The sequence below is a fragment of the Taeniopygia guttata genome, chromosome 10 (genome assembly GCF_048771995.1).
Source record: "Taeniopygia guttata chromosome 10, bTaeGut7.mat, whole genome shotgun sequence".
NCBI classification, from domain to species: Eukaryota; Metazoa; Chordata; class Aves; order Passeriformes; family Estrildidae; genus Taeniopygia; species Taeniopygia guttata.
This window is the reverse complement of record NC_133035.1, coordinates 7,345,108-7,369,735: the sequence shown is the minus strand read 5'-3', so window position 1 is coordinate 7,369,735 and position 24,628 is coordinate 7,345,108. Positions and strand designations below refer to the sequence as shown.

The 24,628-nt window shown below is 36.8% G+C and overlaps 1 protein-coding gene across 12 annotated transcripts in view; it reads left to right on the top strand.

Annotated features, from left to right (window-relative positions):
* The window catches only part of CGNL1 (cingulin like 1), a 55,979-nt gene extending 41,723 nt beyond the window's left edge, over positions 1 to 14,256 (top strand). For 4 of the 12 annotated variants that reach the window (XM_030281451.4, XM_072933778.1, XM_072933779.1 and 1 more), the window contains 7 exons: positions 203 to 364; positions 1,144 to 1,233; positions 6,796 to 6,879; positions 8,061 to 8,185; positions 8,747 to 8,855; positions 9,736 to 9,899; positions 10,466 to 11,140. In XM_030281451.4, the coding sequence (XP_030137311.4) occupies positions 203 to 364; positions 1,144 to 1,233; positions 6,796 to 6,879; positions 8,061 to 8,185; positions 8,747 to 8,855; positions 9,736 to 9,899; positions 10,466 to 10,607 (876 nt within the window). In that variant the 3' untranslated portion in view covers positions 10,608 to 11,140. Of the gene's footprint in view, positions 1 to 202; positions 365 to 1,143; positions 1,234 to 6,795; positions 6,880 to 8,060; positions 8,186 to 8,746; positions 8,856 to 9,669; positions 9,900 to 10,465; positions 11,141 to 12,396 lie in introns of those variants that run through there. The other 8 variants (XM_072933777.1, XM_072933774.1, XM_072933780.1 and 5 more) reach the window with 5 other exon arrangements.
* The last annotated feature ends 10,372 nt before the right edge of the window (positions 14,257 to 24,628 follow it).

The window sequence follows — 24,628 nt, the reverse complement described above, 5'->3', positions numbered from 1 at the left end:
CTCATTAAAGGTCATAATCCAAGTTTATTTTCTTGGTGCCATCTGGTGGATAAAACAAAAATTACTGTGAAAAGTCGGTAACTCAGTGGAATTCCTGTCATACTTCCAGATCTGTCATGTTTGCAGGAAGCCCCCTTTGCTGCCATCCCTTGTTTATAGGGAGTACAGTGTCAAGTGTATTCCCATGATCTTGTTGCTTCAGATGCGTCTGATGGAAGAAAACCTGAGGGACCACCAGAGAGCCCAGGATGAGGCAATAACAAAAACTCAGTTACTGGAACAGACTGTGAAAAGCTTGGAGTATGAACTAGAAGCCAAAAACCACTTAAAAGATGATCGGGCAAGACAAATCAAACTAATGGAGGTAAAAAACGTTCTTAAGGGTTTGTTTCTTTTTAGAAGAGATGAAAATAATTTTGTTTCACATGGATTCTGCTTGGAAGGAATCAAAATAGCTTCATGTTTTTGAAAATCCTTGTAGGATTTAATGTGGTATATTTTAAATGTAAATTGTTAGCATATCTATTGTAACATGATATGTTCTAAATTAGAATTTTCTCTCATACTTTTAATTAACTTCTTTTTAATTAATTTTGTTTAGCGCTTATCATACAAATTTGCATAATTTTCATTTATAGGTCCATCATTCAGAACTTCAAAAATATTTAGTAGTTTTGTTTAACCTTTGATATCAGTTTGTTTCAGGAGTCTGAATAACATTGTGACTAACTTGTTACAGGTTCATAACTGTTCAGTTTAACTAGGTTGTCATTTGACTTTCATAAACATTTCTATGTCATTGTACTCAGATAAAAAGAAATTTGTCTTCCAAATGTATAATGTAATCCAGATAGTCAAAAAAGTCTCTAGAAACATACAGAATTTATCTTATATTCTTGAAATTGTTGAGAGTGATTTAAAAAAAGGAAACAAATTTTTTATATTACTTCTGCCAAACAAATTCACTCTAAAGGCTTATCTACCTGCCACCTCTTTTGCTGTGTGTTTTAAGAGGCATTTCAGTTTCCAAGCTTAGTCTCTCAGACACTTTGGGTTCTTGAAGTTTAATGAGGAATGCTCTGATAGCAATCTGAAGAGGATGGAAAGTCATATGTTGAGGTTGCTTTTCGTTGTTTCACTTAGGACAAGTTGTCTCACCTGGAACTTGAGCTTGATGAAGAAAAGAATAATTCAGATTTGTTGTCTGAGAGGATCAACAGGTGCAGAGAACAGGTACTTGAATAAATTTTCCAGCTTTTGTTTAATGATTCTATGAAAAAGTGTTATTAGGATCACAATCAATATTGATCAAATAAATAATGATTTGCAATATGATTTATATACTATACTTGAGCAGAGCATGTAAATCCAAGAAACCCAAGGTTCACAAACATGATGAAATATGTTCCCTCCACATCATCACAGACCATTTTTTTCCTGTTTCTCTAACTGGAAAACAGACACAGAATGTATATAAAGACTGAAGAACAGTAAGCCTGTTGTGAAGAGTCTCTTATATTGAAATTTTAATAATACTGAAAAGTAATTCAGCATAATAGACTCTTAATTTCGAAGAAGGAAGAGGAGGAGTTTTAGGAAATTGTGGGATTATTTTGTGAAATCAGCTGAACCAAGAATGCTAGCCAGTTTCAATAGAGGGGAAGATTTATTTTTATTACAAGTGTAAAAGCTGATTAAGATATATCAAAGGCAAGACAATTGGAAAATATTTTCCTCATAAAAACATCAGTCTTTTGTTCCAGAAAGAGGGGAAGAAGTATTTATTAGTGAGGTTGTGTCTCATGGGCAGAAAATGTAAAGATAAAGTAATACTTGCCAAGCTAGGTGAGACCTATCACAGTAACTCAAACAAGTAACAAAAAGGTTTTTATCTGTGTAAGTAGAGGGAAGAAGTTGTGGAGACTGTAGGATGAGGCCTCAGTCAAGATAAAAAGTAATCCAAGTATGCCCTGTCAAATAAAAGAACATTTTACCTGTCTTCACTAAAGCCTGTGAATGTACAGGTGGGGGGAATTGGAGTGACTGTATCAGAAGTGAGACCATCCAGTTGGAAATAACCGAGCCTTAGGAGAATTAGGACTTCATTGGTTTGAAGGCAGAGGCCTTAATAATTCAATAATTCAATATATTCAATATAATTCAATATATACTCAATAATTCAAGATTTCTGAAAGAACTGACATAAGAAATTATTGATCCTACAACAAAGATTTATAATAAACTAGTAAAGTAGAGTATAGGGCCTTATTACTGTAAAAGTAGCCAGACATCCATGAGTAGTCAGGATCATGCAAATGTTGTAATAGTTCATGGAAATAAATACAGTGATGTGGCTGTCTTGGAATATCATGGCCTAGATAATGTTCTTAGTCTTATTTTTGCTTTCTGAAAGATGTGAAACTGATGCATAACTCCTTACAGCACATCTGCTGCTGTAAGTCTCCATGAATTACTACGGGGACAATTGGCTTTGAGGTACCCACAATAATCTGTTCTGGTCTCATTTCTCTTTCTCAAAAAAAAAAAAAAAAAAAACCCAAAAAACTACTGACATTCTTTTGAATAGCTGTAGCTTCAGAGGGAGAACAGAAAGTAAAATCTTAGTTTCTGTGTCTTTTCAATGAAAGTGTGTGTTCCACTGAGACAGCTGGAAAGTTTAAAGTGAGGTAGAGCTCAACTTTCTCTCATGCATCCTTGAAGCACCAAGGCACCATTACTTCTTTGTTTGAACTCAGGCTACTGAAATTCTATTTGATTGTAATAAAGACTTTCTGCTATTGTTCCATTGATATTGTTCAGACTCAGAGTCAGTGGGTGAAATAGAAAATAAAGGACCTATAATAATGTGGGGTCATGCTGTTGTTAAATCAGGAAGCCTTTAATACTGGAGTCTGTGCCTGTGTTGTAAACCTGGGATAAAAGTACTTTCTTTAGTCATAGCTGCCATGGAAGTTAATTTGCTAACTGAATGGAAACCTAAAATACAGTTTGGTGACTAAAATGTTACATAATGGGTAAAAGACATGTTTATTTTGAGGTCTGGAATTTCTCATTTCACACATGAGTTATAAAGGTTGCTTTGTTTTGATTTTATGCCAGAATGACTAAGTAGTCAAATTACTAAGAGTATTTTAGGGTCTGCTAAGCGTTTATAATGACATGAGAAATTATAATGGATTTATTTTGGTAATATCTGTATTCCTCTACATTTTTAAAACTATTATTATAAATATGTTATTTTAACATACCAATTATGAACTATAATACTGAAATTTCTAGTAAAAACAAATGGTCTTATTTTATATAAAGCTGAATGTTTGAATAAACATTCGCAAGAATAATAGTTCACATTTCACTTGCCATGAAATGTTATTATTTTTTAATTTAAACACCCTTTTGAGTCTGAATGACTGCATGACACACTGTTCTCATATCCTTTTGCCTTGTTCTAAGAAATACCACAGCAGAGTGGAAACAGAAAAAAATGTTAGGGAAAAGTGGGTTAAATCCTATCAGTTTTTAAATGTATTAGTAACTCTAGAAAGACCAAAATGCTCAAACCACACTAACACAGACACAAATGGAAAGCTGGAGCACTCAGCTGCTAAAGAGTCCCCTGGGCAGGGACAACCGAAGCTGTATTTTAATAAGTGATTTTTTTTCCTATGAACAAGTGAAATGGAGTATCTCTTGTCATATTGACTTCACAAACATATTTGAAAACTCCTCACAATACCCTCACCAATTCTTGTGTTCTGTGAAAATGCAAGTAAGAGTCTATTGATTTCAGAGTTGTTTCCAATAAGTGTGGAAAATGGACTTACTAGTTTTCATGACAATTTTAGAATAAATAGATAAGGATAAAATTGCACTGACCTGCGTAATCTGCTTCCTTTTGGTAGAGTGTTCCCTGTGGAAAGCTGTATACCTGCTCTTTAGCTGGCACTGGCTGTGGGTAGCAAAGAAATGAAAATCTGGATATGAAGGTTGTTTTTCAGTTGTGAAGCATCAAATGGATTTTTTAGCTTTAGCTTTCTTCTTGAATAATCATTGGGTTTTTTGGTCACATACTTGGAAATTGTCTAATGCATGTATTTTATATATATATACACATATATACACAAAACTTAGGAATTAACAAGAAACATCGGCTGTGAACCTGTGCGACGATGAATACTGATGGCATTTAAATTATTATTAGAAATCAGATTGCTTTCACTGTAATGAACTCAACAGATGCTTTTAACCCTAAAGCTGGCACAAAATGATAAAACTTTGTAAAATCTGATACAGTTCATTTTCTCAATTCTTTCTTGTCAGCATTCTTCAAATCCAGCTGTGATAAGTGTTGCCTTAAGCTGCAGAAATAGTTTATTCTTTTAACACAGTTACAATATATTAGACATAGGAAGGGTAGAACATGGAACATAAGTCCCATGTGGTACATACACAGAGGATGGCCATGGAATTGGTACATTTTACTGCTGTGAAATAAGTGGAACTTCAAGCACATTTTGGCAGATAACTGCTTTTCTCCTTTGTGCATGTTAATTTTGTGTTTACTGTTGAAAAACACAAGAAGATAAAACAGTTCATGTCTCCTCCAGCAAGAATTCTATCTGCTGCCCTTTTCTTCTAACAAGCTCTTGTATGTATATGCACACAGCTTAATGATCCCAATCAGATACAGATATTTTTCTCTCTCCCACTACCTTTCTGTGAGGTTACTTTTACCAATAGGTGTCCAACAACAGTAGCAGTCATCTTGGAAATAGAATAATTGTCCTCTAAATAATTACTTAGTTTGAATCTTGGGAAGGCTGTACAAATTTGTTACAGCCTCTGAGCACAGTAAGAGCACAGTGGAACCTCAGAGTGGTCCATTAAGCAAGTTCCTACATAAAACAAAACCCCTTTCTTCAGTTAACAGCTACATTTTTAATTAGTCATTCATTTTACTACAAATTTAGCTGTATTTTTTCATGTGTCTATCTTGCTAAAGCAATTACAGGAGAATAAAGTCTACTTTTAAAATATATTTAATTAATAAATACAGCTATTGTACACACGTGATTCTAATTTGTGTCTATAAAGAAATACTTTATAATATTTTACTATATATCGTATAAAACTTTGTTATTATTAGGCTCCCATGTGACAATGAGAGCTTTTAAGAAATTACCCAGCTGTTGAGAACACAGCCACGTGCTGCCATTGGTATTCTAGGAGCTGTTATGACCTTAGTTTTGAGGAATGCATTCTACTCTTCTGTCCCCATCCTGTGACATAACATATGCAATTGCATGTGTTGCTGCCATTATTTGTATTAATAAATGAATTTCCAAGCTCCAGAAGCAGTGCAAATTACTTCCTTTAACCATGATTAACTAAAAATGTATCTTTTAATATTATGATGTGGTTAAAAAAATAAGGCCTAGGGCAAGTTTTCATCTGCTGTACTTATTTAGCCTTCACATTCTTAACATTGCTTTTGGATTTTTTTATGCAAGAATCCCCAATGACTTTTGAAAGTCCTTTACTGAGATAAATCTGTAACTGAGAGTTGCTTAACTGGGATGGTGTGTTCATGCAAGTTCATATCTAACTGATGCAAAGCAGGGAAGAATGCTGTGGCCACTGAACTTATCAGTCTGTTTTTAGCAGAGACAGTAATTGATACAGATATTCACTGTGTTCCCCAGATGATATCTATCACAAAAAACCCTGTGTAGTGTAAAAACCACAAATGCTGTGCTAACATTCGCTGTGCCTGTAAAAGCATTTTTAGAGATTTGCAGGGAGTCTCAGAAAGACTGGAAGCAAGATAAGTATTTCAATAGCCCTACAAACTTTGTTCTTTAGCACCAAAGTTTCAGTAGCAGCTGCTAGGAAGTTTGGAGTTTTTCTTTGAGTTCAATTTTTTTTCCAATCAAGTCCAATAGTGAGGTAAAACAAACTAATTTTGCATTCTTATCTTGAGTCTGTATTTATTAGGTAGCTTTTTAACATCTTTACACATGCAGAATATATCTTCCTTGTTGTTGTTGAATATGGAACAGAAATATTAACAGAAACTGTAGAAAAAGTTGTCTTTCAACAAAACAAGCAAAGCCCACTCCCTCTCCAAATCTAGAAGTTGCTGCCCCTCCAGTACAACAGACATAAAATTGACTGAAGGAGGGGAGCAATGTTTGTATCCATCATGCAGGAGAGTCTGTTGAAAAGGAGCTTTTACTACTCCCATACATACAGAAAACTGCAATTCTCTGTGGAGTGTTTCACTGAGTTCTGGGCACTTGTCTGCAGGTACCAGTTTGTGTTTAATAAAGAGAAACTTTATTTAGACTAGTCAGCAGCTTAAAAGTAAGGTACTGTTTCAGAGGTTCAGACTTAAGTATGAAGAAAACAACTGGAAAAGATGTTTGAAGATGGATGTGATGTTCCAGAACTCAGTGTCCTGCCACATGATGTGTCTCTTATACAAAAGCTTAGAGTTGAGTTCCTTGCTATGATAAAAATCAACAATATCCAGTGTGGGTGTGAAATGCCTAGAATGAGTACTGGGAATAACACGGACTGCCTGAAGCAGAAATTTTTGTCCAAGGTTGTAGCTGTAAAGCTCATCTGAAATCATGCATATGTTTTGAGTTCTGAGAAAGAACACATTGCTTATTGCATAGGTATATGTAGTTTATATATATACATACACACAGTATAATATACATAAATAAAAATTAAGTATCTTATTAAAAGTTCTGTCTTCTTTCTCTATAGATTGAACAAATGAGGACAGAGCTGCTTCAGGAAAGATCTATAAAGCAAGACTTGGAGTGTGACAAGATTTCGTTGGAAAGACAGGTAATAATGTCTGGTTGTAAATGACCACTTTCAGAGGAGCTGTTCTGCCAAGGCTGAAAAGTCCTTTAGGAGCACTGTTGAAGATATAATTTAAAGTAATTGTAATTTCAGTTGAGTGTTTTCTTCTGTAGTAGTAAACAATTCTTCTGCAGTTCAGTGGTCTTTGAAAGCAGCATTACTTATCATAGCCCTTAGGCGAGATCATGGGGAAAGGTACCTCAACAAGTCATAGTATTATTTCAAAACTCAGGAACATAAAACAGATTGTAATGGGAATTTAGAGGACCTGTTAGTACAACACACCTCATTAGGTGCCTTCAATTATGTGACATTGATCTCATCTTAATTGTTTGAGACAAAAGAATGCCACCTACTGGTATATACTATGTACATTCTTGTACTTTAGTTCTGATCTTCCTGTCGTAGTCCTTTTTTCTGTGTTTGAGACCTGAGATCACGCTTTGAATTTCTGTAACCAAGAACTTTATTTTTCTGTTCATCGTGTAACTCTTTATTTGTTGGGCATTTTTTTTCTGTCAACTCTTTGACTAGGTCCCCATTGAAAACCTATATTACCTAGCCTCAGAAAAATGTAAATGTAAATCTTAGCAAAAAGTCTCCTTTTACAAATCTTTTCAAGCTATTTTTGTAGTAGGAATAGAATTGGAGAGTTAAGAAAGGCAGGGGGACACCCCAGTAATAGCTTTGATAAAGTAAAGCGGTAGTGGATGTTAATAATGTCTTTGTCTGTTGGTTCTAGCATATGCCAGTGATTTACAGGGCAAGAACACAGAAGTTTACAAAAGAATTGGGTGGAGCATAAGACAGATCTGACAGAGTATTTGAAAAAAAAAAATTGGCATATTAAAAAGTATTGGTGGATGGGGCTTGCAGCTATCTGAGGTTTAAGGAAGGGGCTTGCAGCTATCTGAGGTTTAAGTGTCCAGTTAATCCTAAAACTTGAACTGAAGCTGAATTGTAAATTCTTTTCAATAAGCCAGTGTAGTAGAAAATTTGTTTGTAGTAAACGGTGGCATCTCAATTACTTTCCATGTTCACTAAATACTGTACTGATCACTGTACATACTGATACATGTTTTTCTGGAGACATGAATTTGGTGTTAAGGTGATATTTGTCAATCTGAGTAAGTGTGTATTAACCAAGTGTGTTCCAACCACAGAACAAGGACTTGAAGAGCCGAATCCTTCACCTGGAGGGTTCTTACAGATCTAGTAAGGAGGGACTTGTTGCTCAGATGGAGGCAAGGATCACAGAGCTGGAAGAACGACTTGCAAATGAAGAGAGGTAAAACCAGTGATGTTATGATCAAAACATGCACATTTATGCTTGTTATTATGGCCTCTTGCTAATATTAAATCTCTATTGCAATTAGCCCGGGGTTTTTTTTACCAAATTAAAATCGTCACTGTTTCATAAAAGTATTGCAAATGTTCTTTTTTACTGCGAGCACAGTAGAAGTTTGTCTTAAAATTTAAAACTGGGCACAGTGCTAACATGGTTCCATAGCTCCTTATTTTATAAAAGTCTAATATCAGGAACAGGCTTAGAGATATTAACTGTACAGTACTGTAACATCCACTTTCATGTTTGATTTTTTTGTTTAATCTTGGAGGAGTATACTTTTGTTGCTAAATATTGCTATGGTGTCAGAAGAAATTCTCCGTAGTAATTTCTGCTTATGAACAAATTTCTCAATATGTTGCATGGAATCAGTAAATCCAAGCAGGGAGCCCAAGTATTTATTTAATTCTTATAAAATTGTTAAGGAATTAAATTATCAGGATTGGGAGCATTTCAGTTCCTTTTTTACAAACCTGTCTTTTCTTGGTTTTGGTTTTTTACTAGGGATAGAGTCAATTTCCAGCTAAGTAACCGCAGACTTGAGAGAAAAGTGAAGGAGTTAATGTTGCAAGTAGATGATGAACATCTGTCATTGACTGATCAGAAGGACCAGGTAGGGGAAAGACTAATATGCAGATATCTGATATTAATCCTACTAGCATAAACCATCATATATAAAAGATACAAGATGAATAGGGGTAGATTCTGATTACTTGGTTGTTTATGAACTCCCATTTAGTGATATTTGCAGCTGCCATTGCATCATGTGCTTTTGTCTAGTACTAAATAATTATTAATTTTGAAAATTATGAAAAGAAACTTACAGAAGCAATGCTAATTTAAGAAATAAAGCAAATAACAGACAGCAATTGATCCTATAAATATACCAACAATTTTATGTTTTGCCACCATAAAATTTTGTTTAAAGAAAAAAGCTGTTTACTGTTAAATATAGGCTGTAAGTCTAAATACACACTGATGTTTCAATAGCAATGTGCTCTACCATTCCTGTGGTCTTTGTTGATTAAAACATGGTTTGTTTCAGCATGTGAGCCAACAGTTAATATTCTACCTGGAGAATGAACAGTGCATTTCAAATTGCAGACATCCATTACAGGAATGATCTTAAACAATCCTCTGGGTTTTTGAAATGTATTTTATAGTATCTGTCTGTTAAAGTTGCTTAACTTAGACAGCTTATAACTCTACTCTGTTGTAATTGATAACCAGCTCTTGCTATCACATAATACTGTCTTACTCTGCCAAAACTCTCTTTGCTTGCTTCTGGTTTTTCTTTGTAAAAAAACAGTATCATGTTATTTTTCTTTAAGTCAAAGAAAATACTCAAATATTTCAAATATTTCTGAAGCAGAGGATTACAGTGTCACTACACTGGCAAAGTTTTGTCTTTATTCTCCCTCTCATAGATGCTGGAAGAATAAAATTCCTTTGTTAAAATAGTCTTCTAATCAGATGACATGTAAATATTGCAGTTGAGTTTGCGTTTGAAAGCAATGAAACGTCAAGTTGAAGAAGCTGAAGAGGAAATAGACAGACTGGAAAATGCTAAAAAGAAGCTTCAGAGAGAACTTGAAGAGCAACTAGACATAAATGAACAATTACAAGGACAGCTTAACACTGCAAAAAAAGAATTAAGGTAGGATGAGTTGTCAGACCTTCCAGTTCTGTATCACACCACTTCTCACACATTTGACCACTTGCTCCTGTAGTCCATAAACTGAGGGCTTCCTCTACAAGTTTGTTGTCAGCACACACAGTTTGACACAGACCTGTGAAACTCTCTAGGTGTCCCAGCCTTCTTTCCAAGATCTCCCTGCTGGTTGAAGTCATTGAGGCAGGGAGTATAAAATGGAAAAAAGTGGTGGGAATTGGCACTCTTACCATTTGTAGCAGTAAAAATTTCCCTAATGGCTGAGAGGTACAGTCATCCTGTGTTAGTTTTCCTTGGCCATCTTTGAACATCCCGGTGTGCAGTGTTCACAGTTTCCTCTCTTTGCCACTTTAGTAAGAGGTGCTTGAAAATGTGATTGCTCGTTCTTGTGCATGTTTCCTTCACATAAGATGTAGTCTAAGATAACGTCTGCCGCAGCATTTTGACATCCTTCGAAAATGTAAATCCTGCCTGTCAATGCTTAAAGCTTTCTGTAAGTGTGTTGTGTGTACATGTGCTCTTTTAATAGCAAATGTGTATTTTTGTTTTAGTAGACTGAAGAAGTCACCAAGTAAAATGTTGGCTGATTCTGATGATGATGACGATGATGATGATTTCAGCACGGATGGTGATAGTCTCTGTGAAGTACCTTCAGGAAATAATTTCTCAAAAGACGATGACACAAAAGTCTGAATAAGTATGGATGCAATTCCTTGAAAGTACTGAAGAATAACATGAATTATCAAGAAACTGGATATTCTAGAAACCAAATGACAAAGGGATTTAAGAGTTGGGAATATAATGTTTCCATCTATATTGTGCCATTTTCTTATTTAGATCTCCACTGTTTATTATAGAAATCAGGATTGCATTATAAAACACCTATGAAACTATATATATCTATAAACTGCTACTGAAAATAGCAGTTTATAGATATATATATCTATATATATATATAATGTGGGAATAATGTTTCACATTGGAGATGGGATTTTGCTAAAATTCTGTTCAAGTAAAAAGCCATCTGATATTAATTCAAAATTAGTTTTTAGTTATTAAAAGCTTTTCCCTAAAATTAAGGAAACTATGGAAGATTATTTAATAATTATAAGTAAGGGGAAATTATGTATAAAATGTAAATATTTTAAATTTGATCTTTTTATTGACTACTTTAGTACTATTTTGTAAAGTTTCAAATATTATATAAATCAGTTTGATATGTAAAATTTTTAAGTTTATATTGAATACTATGTTTGGGTTTTTACTAAGAGAAAAAAAAATGAAAATGAATACATTTCATGCATTACAGAACATATTCATAGTTCTTGGGCCAGGAAGTACATTTAAAAACCAGTGTAAGTTTTATTGTATGTGTTCTGTATATTAGAGGTCAAGTGTTAATCCTGCCTATTGACTTTAAAAGGACCATCAAATCTGCATGATGAGAGAGGCTTGGCTTCAACTTCCTTGTAAACTTCATTTGGGAAGCTTTCTGTTCTTAGTAGGGAAGGTTGAGAATGATGTCAGTCATTACTTGGTATCTTTCATCTCCTGAAAGGAATTAAATTCTGCCAGAGCCAGAATGTTATAGACCTGCTGATTTGAGGACATTTGGATAGTCTTATCTTGCAAGTTTCTAAAGAGTCCCACTTGTTACAGTAAAATTACTTGTGGTCTTTAAATTAAGTACATGCTTAAATCTATTAATTGGTACAAAAATTTTATGCTGCTGGCAAGAAATTACACCAAGGAAACAGCATGTAATCTGATTTTTCTTTCTAGGTTCTTCTTGACCATCGATTAGTGATATATTGCAGCACATGGTCATATCTGCAGATATATATTGGTATTTCAGTATCTGCATTTTGGGTTATCCATCTATTCAACAAACTTAATGAGAAATTTAAAAGAAAGTGCATTGAAGATTTTATTTTAAAAACATTTTCTATTTTGTTGCTAAAAATATTTTTTGCTATGTATATTACACTAGACTGGTTTTGCTTCTTTGCAAATCTAGAATTCCAAGGAAAGGGCATTACTACAAAATTTTGTTAATAAACAAAAATAGTTAGGTCCTGTCTATTTATCATAATTTTCCTCAGTTACAGGTTAGCGAGCACTTGTTCATTGATTTGATCAAGTAATCATGGAATTGTAAAAAATACTTTGAACTAAAGTTGCTGGGAGCTTCCATTATTCCCACAAAGGAATCTGCTGCAGACAACAAATTTAACAGCTCTGACAGTGAGGCTGGCAGATGTGGTTAAGGCAAAAATCCTGACAATGGCAGTATCCATTTTCATACAGTTACATGAAATGAAACTCCTGCCTGCGAGGTCAGAAATGTATTCCTGTATAGCAGATCACAGACTCTTTGCCATGTAATTCCCTTCAACTTGCTTTTGATCATTTGAATTATACAGGAAATAATAGGAATGGCAAAGTTGTAATACTTTGTCTCTGAATCTTGTATCTTTTCCAGTACCATACACATGGAATATTTTGCAGTATTGGCATTACTATTTTGACATCACAGGAACAGCCGTTCATCCAAGAAGACCTGTGCTACACTGTACTGACAATCATCATTGAAACTGCTGTGATTTATTTGTTGTGTCATTTGCATGTTTATGTTGACTTAACTTCAAGCAACTGATTGCAATCCCCAGTACTCTATCCTGTAATGTTCATAGATGACTTATTTCAAACCACTGGAAAAAAAAAATCAATTAATATTGCATCTACCTCCAGTTACACTAAAATGTAAAAAAACAAAAAAAAAAAAAACAACAAAAAAAAAACCTTAAAATAAACAGTCAGTGCTCTCAGCTCTACTTTGTGCATATACCTTGATATGATAATTGAATTTCATATAGAAGACATGTTTAAAACATAACAAGAAAATAATGACCTGGGAAATATTGATGCTATAAACAAATTTCTGCATTTTCTTCTCTTTAGATAGCTACTTTCTTTTTAACTTGTAAAGCAGGTGGCAGGTGTACATCTAGAAGACTCCTCATTTGATCTTAATAGGAGGAAGACAATATTTTTGCAGACTCCTACTGGCAGCAATTCTTAGTAAGCCTCTTCTTTTTCAGAAAAAGAACTCATCTTTAGTTTGTTTGCTTGGACTTGCCAGTGGCATTTCCTCTTTAGTGTTCTCAAATAATATGACTAAAACTGTTAAGACACTGAAAAGGATATTTCAATTCATTCACCAAGGAGTTGGTAGCTCTCTTTCTCAATACTTGTTAACTATGGTGATAGTAAAATCATCTTCATTGCCACAAACAAAATTTATAATAGTTTACGGTCATCTTATTTGTTCACTCTACCTGCTGTTTGCTCTCATCAAAGCTCATCTTCAGTCAAAGTTTAGTTTGGAAAGATTTTCCTGATTTTTTCATGTAATCTATTTTTAAATGAATTTCAGAAGAAGCTCTTGACCCATAAAAGGAAGCAAGAGGGAGATATATGTAAAGAAACATGATTACAAGACATTTAGTGCCAAGAAGTTTGTATAAACATCAGAGTTTCTAGTGTATTACAGAGACATGGCTTGAATTCTGAGCTGTAGAGACCTTCAGTTTTCTTCCACAATACTACAGTATCTCTTAAACAAACAAACTCGAGCTAAATCATGTTTTCTATAAACCTAAACTGATGACTTTTATAGTGGATGCTTGTCTCTCAGTGTAAGTAATCTATAGTGAAAGGTTTAACTTTTTGTTCTTTCTGGGATTAATGGCCTTGATTTTCTGAGTCTGTTATTGTAGATAGGAGAAGACAAATTACTTCTACAAGAGTTTTTTTGTTTTAAATCACCAACATTTGGCAAGTGCGCCAAAATCTTTACGTGGCAGCTTCTGTACAGTGCAAAATATGTAAATGTTAAACAAGTGAAGAAAATCCTCCTGCCCTCCATAGACTCCTCACTCACTAAGTAGAGAAATTAAAGATACTCATCACAGTAATGCATTTTAATGCCCTTAAGTTTGGAAGGCATCCCTTTTCATAAAAGCATTGAGATTTTTAGATATTGTATCTCTTGTTGGTGCCTGAAGAAATAAAAAGGGAAAGTTGGTATCTTCTTGCTGTCCCCTGTACCTGTTGCCCTGCACTGCACTTCATTTAAGGAAACTCCTGTACTATGCAAATACTTTAATTCATCTCTGTGCTTTTTACTGTTCAATCACCAGGCACGTTTTCGCCCCACAACTTTTGGTGATGATCCTGTAACTTGTTGATTAATCTGTGTATTCCTCTGATTTATCCTCTTTCTTCTCAACTTAATTCTTCCCTTTTCCTGATTAAATAATCTGTTCTGATTTATAAATTATTTTCTAAAGTGTTCCAGAAGCCATGTGTTTTCCTAATGTTTTACAGACCAGCTGTGTGCTTTGCTGAGTGAGCTACATAGTGCAATAGCTTCAGCTTTTAAGCCTTTTCTGGATCACACAGCATATTTTAGTAATTAAATGTTGATTCTTTTAGCTTACTGGAGCTTCCTATCCTGTGAGTAGAGCTACACATTTCAGCTGCTTAATTTCTACCAACTGCACTTCTCAAGTAACATTGCATAATGTTCAAAGACTTTGCTGAAAGAGCAACATTCTTTAGAAATTGCCAGGGTTTCATACACATTTAATTTCTTTTTTTGCATAAGGTTCTGACTAGGTCACATGTTTAACCCCCTGACCCTACTACATTATAGTGAGGGAAATTTCACTGGCATCTCAAAAGTTACTCAGGAGCACTGAGCTATTGAGAAAAAGGTATATAGTTAATAGAAAGGTATTTTTCTATTACAGGTTTTTCTTTTAACATGTAAGAAAGGAAAGCCTTAAGAAGAAGGGGAGTGAAGTTCAGCAGACAAGGCCAAGTGCAGTAGTCAGTTTGCCTCACCTACCTCAGTAGCAGCATGACAGCCCTTTAATGGTTGGTACCAGTGACCCTTACATGAGGTCAGCAGGGACTGTTTTATGTAAGATGGAACATTTGATCTTTTTTCCATTTCTAATAACAATTTACTGCTTTATTTAGATCCTGAAGCTTCCTGCCATTAGCAGAAGAGCAGACAATAAAAAAATTTACTTAAATTCAGAGCGCAGGTGGAGGATGAGAGTTCAAGCTCTCCAAATTCTCAGTAGGAAAACTGTAGGAACACTTCTATGTGAGTGCAAAGGAGGAACTCACTACAGGTAACTCCATTACAGGTAACCTGAGTTTTGCATTGCCTTCTGTGTACTTCTACTTTCCAGCAGAATGGGCTTTCTTAACAGTGCTTCATGTGTTAGGTTACAAAGCTATTTTCACTAGTTTCAAGTACTCCTTTCATCTCGGTTGTATGCAGGCTGGCTAGGACAGACCCTACCAAAAGGCATAATGGGAAGTAAGGAAAAAATACAGACAGCAGGAAAGATTCAGCTCAGGATCTAGTTCTGATTATTTTTATTTTGACCTTCCCTTCACACCTAAGGATCCTGGCACACATCTGAGATTGAAGGTTTAGCTCCCCAGTAACCAGCAGGCTCTATGGAGTTTCTTTTCTGCAGAACAACAGCCTTAAGCATAGATTTCCTTGCTTTATGGGGAGTTTCACATCTGGTTTTCTTCAAACAAGAAAATGGTTTATTGTGAAACAGGTAGAATGGCTATGAAAAGTGGAAAGGAAGAGATAATAAAGTGAGTCCATTAAAACTATGTGAAAGCAGTAAAATCAGCTAACCAAAGAAAGGAAGCTTCCTGAATAAGGCTATGTGTACTTTATACACAGCCCACTGTGCCTTGCTGATTCAGTACATACTATGTATGGTGTCCAGCTATTTTAGAGATAAGATCAAATTAGTAATTTAGATCAGAATGTCCCTCCCAGATGTGAACTTCTTAAGCATTACTGAGAGACAATGGAAAACTATGGTCTGTCTGGATATAACAAACCAACTCAAAATGCTCACAAATGTAGAAATTCAGTTTTCTAAATGAAACAAGTTCCATTTAGAGACCCTGCTGGGCCAGCTGCTTACAACACAGCAGCCCTATAAAAGTACAGGTAAGTGTGTCATGACCACCATGCTGTGCTGCTGTGCTTTCTAACACAGTACCTGGCTTATGGTCTCTCTTGCCCTTCCCATTTGTGGTTCTTCTTCATCAGTGACAAGTGCAGACTCTCTTGGAAGACCCAATGCAGGGCTTAGATGCATCAGGCCAGAGAGGAAGTGAAGAGACCTGACCACCAGATGTCTGGGAAACAGAGTTAACATTAGCTTATTCAGAGCAATTACAGGTTCCCAGGTGCTGACAGAAAGGTGTGGCTATTTGATGGGTGGCTGTTGGGACATTCTGTGGTTTTTTTTGTTAAGTTTAGAGTTTTGGGGTATTTTGGTCAGAGGATAGGAAAGAAAAAAACAGCACCCCTGTCCTGGTTGTACTCTCCAGGTGTCTGCTGGTACTTCTCTTTCTTGTGGATGAAATCTGTACTGTATGCCTGGGATTTTATTTTACTTCACTTTTTGCTGACCATGTGTCCACAAGTGCAGCAAGAGGCAGGCAGAATCTGCAGTCTGCTGTGGTGACATTGCCAGAGGCGTAGCACAGGAAATGTCAGGATAGACTGTAGCCATGGCATTAAACACCTGTCTTTCAGCTTTATTTGAGCCTAATAAGGAGCTTTTTAACTTGTGCAATATCTGTTTACCTTGCCTCTTGGTGAGTTTGTGTTCACCTGGTGACTCTTACTGCAAAACCTCACAATGCTTTTCCAGGGAATGCAGGTGCTTAAGGCTTAAAGCTGGATTACCCAAGCCTCTGGAGGCTGTGTCTAAACTGCAGCATCTGCCCATGTCAATGTGCCATTAAATGACATTAGCAGTTGCAGCTGAAGGGCAGTGCAGGTGGAGGGAGGAAACTGGATCCCAGGAAGCTCAGTTGGTGGTGCAGTCAGCTCAGCTCTGTTCTGTGGGGTGTCAGCACCAGTGCACAGGGTAATTCCTGTATTGAATAGGTCTCCACAGTGAGTGTTTAAATAGTCCTGCACTTCCTATGCCTGCCAAGCCTAGAGCATTAGATATCAGGTAATTGAGCTTTGATTCCACAAACTTTTGTAAAGTCTTGTAATTTTAGCTTTTCTTTTCAAGTATATAAAACTACCAACCAGGCGCGGAGGAACTGTACCTCTTACCACAGTTGTGAGCGTGCCCAGCTGCCAGCTGTGAGCCCTGGGAAGATGCTCTGAGGATGAGCTGAGTGGAGATAGAGTCAGATACAAGCAACACGTTTTAACTTGGATTAGCACTTTATCTTGTCAGTGCGATTTTTCTTAGCGCCTTTACTATTTCTACGAATTAGAAGTAATGTAGAGGGAAAATGGGACATTAACGCCCAATTAACCTTGCTGCTCCTCTTAAACTATTCTGTGCTTAGCAGAGCTTGGCATTTCTGACTCTTGTGGGGAAAAAAAATACTTTTTTTGACGGAAAACTTTTGGCAATCTCAAACTTGGTAAGTGCGGTGGAGTCTCGGGTGAGCTGCAGCAGGTCTCGGGGAGCGCGGCCCGCAGGGGGCAGCAGAGCGGGGCCGCTCCGCCCCTCGGCCCTCAGGGGCTCGGGGCAGCTCCGGTGCCTCCGCCGTGCAAATCAGTTCTCTATCGACGTACAAGACAGAACAGCCAGGTTTCCCTTCGGGAAGTAGGCTGTTCAGAAAGTCACATGCTGGTCCACAAAAATCCTTTTCAGTGTAGAACCACAGTCAAAGTAGCATTCAAGGTGTTAAAGTGCATGAAGTGACTGATGTGAGAAGGAGGATGCTGCTTTCCTGTAAAAATGTTGGTACTGTAAGTACTCAGATACTATTGTATAACTATGTAAGAAGACATAAAATTGAGTGGTTCTGAGTCTGAAGAAATTAATTTATGAAGGACAGAAAAAGCTCAGAATATCTTGTCTTGACTGTTCAGTGACACTGTAACAAGGTGACAGTCTCCAGAATAGAGCAAGGGTAATAACAATTGGTATTTTAAAAAAACTATATACAACATGATTAGACACACTGGTATTGATGGTGATAATTTATCAAAAACCAGAAGTTCACAGCTGGTAAGAACACCCATTATTCATGAAAATGTGATGGCTGGAGTTATGCCAGACAAAGATCAATCTAACCATACCATCTGTGCATGTGCTTGCGTGCCTTTCCTGCATTGCAGACATCCAGCCTAGAGATGAGGAAGTTTATGTGAGGTTCCCATTAGGGTCAAAACTTCAGCCAAATATGTTTCAAGTAATTGTTTTTCTAGATGCTTCCTTTGTTGTCAGAAAATCGCCTTCAAACTGAAATTATTCCAAATGATGATGAAATCCTGCTTATGGTTACAGCAGATTTATGTGGAAAAGGCATCTTATTAAACAGGAAGATTTGTTTGTATGGGTAGGATGCATAAAGTATTCTAGCTATACTCATCTTCCTTTGTAATTTACGCCCACGTTGGGCACTGTCCTTTGCATAAGCCAAGGAGAGGAAAACAATATTCTATTGAGAAATCTACAGAAGTGTTCAGCAGGAATACAATTATGGAGGGCACTTTAACATTTTTTGTCCACTGTTAAATTCTATAGGATCTTTTTGTCTGTGTTCTCCTCTCTTGTTAATCCATCAAAATACTAAATGTGTGTGTTAACAGAGGAAAGCCCCATAATTCATAGAGACTCTGTAACTCCAGTTATGAGAAGTGGGAAATGTACCAAAATGTCTTAAGACCTTGCTAACCTATCTGCTGTCAGAATATTTTTGTATACTTTTCATTCTAATACTTTAGCAAAAGTTCACTGTCATAGGACAGTGGATTAAGATTTTGATAGTGAACCTCCTCCAAAAGGTTTACTAAAAGCAAGCTAGAAAATGAACAATCATCAGGTGTTTTCAATGTATCCAGTGCATGTTATTAATATATTACAACCTCTGTTCTATAGAAGTAGAAATTACTGATAATTTGGCTATGGATTGTAGAAGGAGAAGGATTGGATCTTGTGTTACTATATTAATCATTGGGTAAATGTTTCTCTAAAAGGTAGGATTATAGAAATTTCCAGGGGCAGACTGATGGTCTAACATCCTGTTTTCAACAGCTCCAATTCTCAGGGTCCCATGGGAAGGCAGATCCCCTCCTTTCCTTCCCCCCATGTCAATTGTGTCAGAGGCTACTGTCAGTCCCTCTCAGGTAAATCTGGCTGATAACTCTGGCTCATTTCATGGCAACCAGCTCACCATTCTGCCTGACCTAAACCTGAGCTCTAAACCCACCCACAATCACGTGTTTATCAACCTCTTCCTTCAGGGCTTTACTCTGTGACTTGTGGCAGCAATGGATCTCCAGGTTAATTATAACAGGCAATATCTCCTTTTTGCTACTTTAATTCTATTAACCCACATTAATATCCAGAGCATCTCCATTTACTTCTCAGTTATTATCAAGCAGATGCTAGTAAAAAATGAGAGCACAAGTAGGGCAATTTTCTTGTCATGGTTTTTGGTGTCTTTCTGTTCTTATTCTGTACCAGGGAGAATTGGTGTTTCAGACAGGGCTCTTCAAAGAACTTATTGCTATCCATGCCCCTCTTATATCTGTTTTCTCTGCTTACATGCCAACTGTCATGCGTGTGACTGTGTATGTGTGAATTTTAAAATGCTTTGTGAGTTCTTCTTATGCAAAGCTAATGGGAAAAGAATACACCTTGCAGAAGCTGCATTTTGAAATAAATACAGCAGCCCTATACTATTTGCTTTCCATGAAAGTTGCAACAGAGAATTCAAACTCACTTCTTGATATGCCATTTCTGTTTACCCCTGCAAGGTGATACAATTCTGCCCCAGCAAGACATATAGGAAAATGTGCCCTATTAGGCCAGCTCAAGGAGGCTTAATAGAATTCCTTGTGTTAGCCAGTCCAGCCACACAGGAAGCTTTTCAGTCCTTCAGTAACTCCTCTCAAAGATTTCCTGAGGTGGGAATGGTGCTCTATTATCCTGTAATAAGCTTCTTAAAGTAGTAACCTGGGTAGGCCAGAACTGCATCAAAATGCCTAAGCATAGTGAGGTTATGAGAAAAAGAATAGTGGCTAATTGTTCAGGGAAATGCAATTTTCAAGTTAATGCTAATGACAGAAGTTTTTATCTCTTTCTGGGCTGCAGCATCCTGAAAGATGACACATGGGAAATCTGAGGAGTGGCCATGCAGATTCACAGATACAGTGTGTGACCAAATATATAAGTGGTGAGGTGTGTAAATCCATTTCCTTCCTGGGACCAATGTTAGAGGGGAAGTCCCCTAAGTAATATTTAGTCATGCTGGCTCAGCTATTATTAAGTACCTTAACTATTTAGTCCTTCCTATGTTCCTCCTAATAACTTTAGTCCAGTTAGAGCCAACCATTATCTTCTGTATTGATTATTACTTTACTTTTTCTTATTATTATGATGACTTACACTCAGAGGAAATGAGACAGTTCATGGTGACAGGATTAGAAAATTTCATTATGCTGTAGATACAGCGATGTCTGTTAGAACACTTTTAGAGCTGGAGGGACCCAAGTTTCCTGATGAAGGTCGCCTGATTTCACAAGTCAGTATGACCTGATATTTTATGATTAAAATACCTCCTCTTCCTCCTCTTCCACCTTATTTTCTTTTTATATGACTTCTAATAAACTTCTTTTTTTTTTGTATGTAGAAAGGAAATAAATAATAGAACAAACAGAAGACCTTTCACTTACACTAAACAACTTTTATGGGCAGCTCCTTGTCCCAGCTGTGTGTGTGAACAGGCAATGGGCTGTGAGAGTCCATTAAGGACTGCTAAATTCCCATGTACATCATTCTGACATGAGAGAACATGGAGGTCTTAAACCAGATCTGAAACAAGGGAGAAGCCAAACAGCTGAGAACTTCTGTAGAATCTGTACAGATGTTCTAGACAAATGCCTGGTTTTCATCATCCTCTGCCCTGAAGCAGGGCTGAAGTCAACCACTTGCTATTCTGGTCTTCTATCAGAAGATAGCACTGAAGCAGAATATTGGTTTTGCCCTCTTACTCTTCCATGTTTTCTTTCCTGTGGAGAAACAAAATGAAATCTCTCATCTTCCCCTTTTAAACTAAAAGAAGTCACTTGTGACTTCTTTTACACATATAGTGATTTCCTATCTTAATGCTCCCACTCCCTGAAATATGTACATTCCTCACACTTACATAAGAACTTGCATTCCACAATTTACTTCTGCCTCTTAAATTTTCTTATTTCCTGCCACACTGACAATGCTGGGATCAGAAGAGATCTATCATTTGCTATTATCTCTAGGGAGTGGAACATGATTTTAAATAAAATAGCACTATAACAGTGGCGCCTGGCAATATAACAGTGGGTGTGCCTGTTTTCTACTCTCCTACCCACCTTAACAGGTTCCATTCCATGACTGGCCAAGCCACACCCCTGTGTGAACTGCTGCTGCTCCTGTGCTGCATTATTTTTATATGACATCTGTGCTGAACTGTCCTGCTTGCATGACTGACTAAACCAAACCTGCTGCTGGAGAATGAGTGACAGGCTTCCAGCATTTCATGTGTATCTCGAGCCACATTGCCGTGGGCTGTGACCCAGTTGGGAACTGAATGGGAGACCTACATGGAAAAGGAAATGGTGAAGATTAATCAGGGGGTGGTACTTTTTCTGCTGAATCAGAACTGTATTGATGCCCTATACGCTTCAGCAACATCTCAAGTGATGCTATCTAAATCCCTAAGAATTTGTGACTGAAAAATTAGAGTGCTATCTTTTCATTCAGATTCAGACACACATGATAAATGAAACTGTCCTATATTTGTCTCAACATTTCATATTTCTTAGTTCATTTTAAATTCCAGTCTTTTTAAAAATTTAATAAATCATAAGTCATGATTGTAGAAGTGTACAATTACAAAAAGCCCTCCCAAATAAAGGTAAAAATACCTTTTAATTGAAAAACCTGCCTTTCTAGGGCTTTCCAGCCTTCTTTAAAATCTTAATAATGGTAATTTTTGTTTCTCTATAAACTGCTTTTAACAGTTTGGCTCTACAGATCACATCTACCAGGTGTAATTTTCATTTTTCCACTGCTCAGGGTACAAACTATGTGAAATGCACTGACATGGATGCATAAAGGTACACTGCAGAATCCTGCCACTATTGTCAGTACCTGATTGGCTTCAATGGACTTGCTCTGTGGTCATGCCCAGATACAGTTTTTCCTGTCTAACCCATTCCCTTTTGTCCTTTCTGTCTGTTCCTGGGGAAATTACTGTCCATGTGACATTGTATTACTTATTGACATATCTAGCATTTTTTTTACTTTGTTGCTATATAGTTAAAAAGAATTTTGAGAACTCAACAGGAAGATGGACTTTGAGTAGAAAGCAGGACAACAATTAAAAGCAGAAGATATTAAAAGAAGCCCTGAGGCTCTGAGTTTTGCAGTAATCTTGTATTAACCATGTACCAAGTTTGAGAGCAGTTATATCAATAGGTCTGAGAAGTGATTTGACGCTTGTAGCTAAGCCAAGCTGAACATTCAGTTAGCTGTATGTGTTACATCAAATCAAAAGGGTAATAGTAGCTGCAAATGCAGCAAAGATATATTTGCCAGTAAAAGACAAAATACTACTCAAGAGAAAAACTGAACAGTATTATATATCAGTTTGTATACTGCATATAAGAGCACCTGACTTTGGCAACTGACTTTGGAGGCTCAGTTTTTGATATGTGTCAGGCTGTTTTATGACCATTAGCAGGCTAAAATTTTCATGTGAGCTGTAATACTCAAAAAAGAGAGCCTGATAGTTACATGGTGCTGAGTTAAATGTGTGTTTGTAGAATACAACAGTGAGAGCTGGCAGAAAAAAAGAAAGAGCTTTCAGGAAACATCATTGATCAAGGCTCCAGTTCTTACTAAATCTGGTTCTGAAATGTTTTACATGCATCTGTCCATTTGATAATCTCTGCTATAATGGGTTTCATGCCTTAGGGATGATGAAGGCAGAATAGATCTTAATCCCCCTGGAAAGTGAAGGCTATTAGAAGTTAATTATAACCTCATTTTTGTAGCAATACGAATGGGACTTCATAACCTTAATGATCACAGGTGTGAGTTCTTGTACAATTTGTGACTACAATTATTCCCAAATCTCATAGGATTAAAATTCCGCTTGGTAATATGTTACAGGAACTTTTCTTTTTCTTCTGGACTATGTCAGCAGTTAGCCTGAAGATGGACAGGAGATTTTGATGGGGAAAAAAAAAAATCAGCCTTTTAGCATGTCTACATTTAGGCAATTTGTTATGGGAAGACCAGGCTACCCACTCCTGCTGTTCTAGGAGGGCAGACCTTCTTCCTCCTCCATGAACTGCATGCTCTATGTCCATCTTGTGATCAAGGGCTTTTCATAGAAAGGCCTGCTGATTCTGTGCCATCCCATTTAATTTTTCCTACAGCAAAATGGTCTTTGGGCTCCTGGGAGTAATGCTGGTGATGGGAAAATAGGGCAGTTACAAAAAATCAAGGAAGGTGCCTACACTTTAAATTTCTTGCTATTTCTATGTAATGATATTCGTTTTTTCACAATAACTATTGCTTCAGATATTCATACTGTAGTGTAATCATGTAATTAACCTGCTGTGCCTTTGGACCATTGTAGTCAGAAAGCACTGGCAGATTTTGAACTGAAAGCTCAGCATCCTGGTTGGATTATTGTCATATTGTATATTGTCTATGAGCAGTCTGTATAATTATGTATACCTTTTGAGAAGCCTGTCCAGCTGTAAAAAACAGCAGAATAGCGTTATTTTAGTCAAACTAATTTCCAAGTAGTGATTTACTTTCTATTCCTCCATCTTGTTTTTGTAAACTAGTGCCATGTCCCAAGCAGAGTATGAAGTACAGCAGTGTACAATGACTCTTGCAGGAAAAAAGATCTGTAAACTGTGGCAAACCAGATTATCAGAACCAAGGAGGTAAGGTCATGGGGCTTGGCAAACAGGGACAAGCTGAAAAAGCAGAGACTTCTCCCTGACGTGTCAGGGACTGAAAGAGAGAGACTGTGGAGAGAGTGACTGTGTTAAACCTCCACAGGGGGTGAGAGAGACTGGCAAGCGTGGAATAATGAGCTGCAGCCATGAATATGTGCAGAGTGTGCCCAAGGCACACAACAGCTGGGCATGGGAGCATCTTTGCAGAGCAGAGGAGACCTGTTGCTTGCTAGAAGTCTGTCACCTCTAGTACTGTTGGTGGGGAGTTAATCCTGCCCAGGAGAACAAGGGAGTGTCAGAGGTCCTTTGACTGCGGACCTATCAACAAAGCAAACCCACATTCCAGGGACCTTCTGAGTTTAGGCCTGTCTTCATGTTTCATAGCCCTAGTAGCTTGTTTTCCATGAGCTTACCCAGCTACTTTTTGGGAGCATTTAAACTCTTCATGATCAGTGATTCTTCTGACATACTTTCACACAGAAATGTGGTGCCTGGTTTTCTTCAAATCCACTGTTCTCAAGGGTAGGAAATAATGAACAGCTATTCCCTGCTCACATTTGCATACCAGTCATGATCTCCTATGCCTCTGTCACCCATTCCCTGCCACTGTCTTTTGTCCAAGCCGAAGATCACAAATTTGCTTCTTCTTTCTTTATCAAAAAAT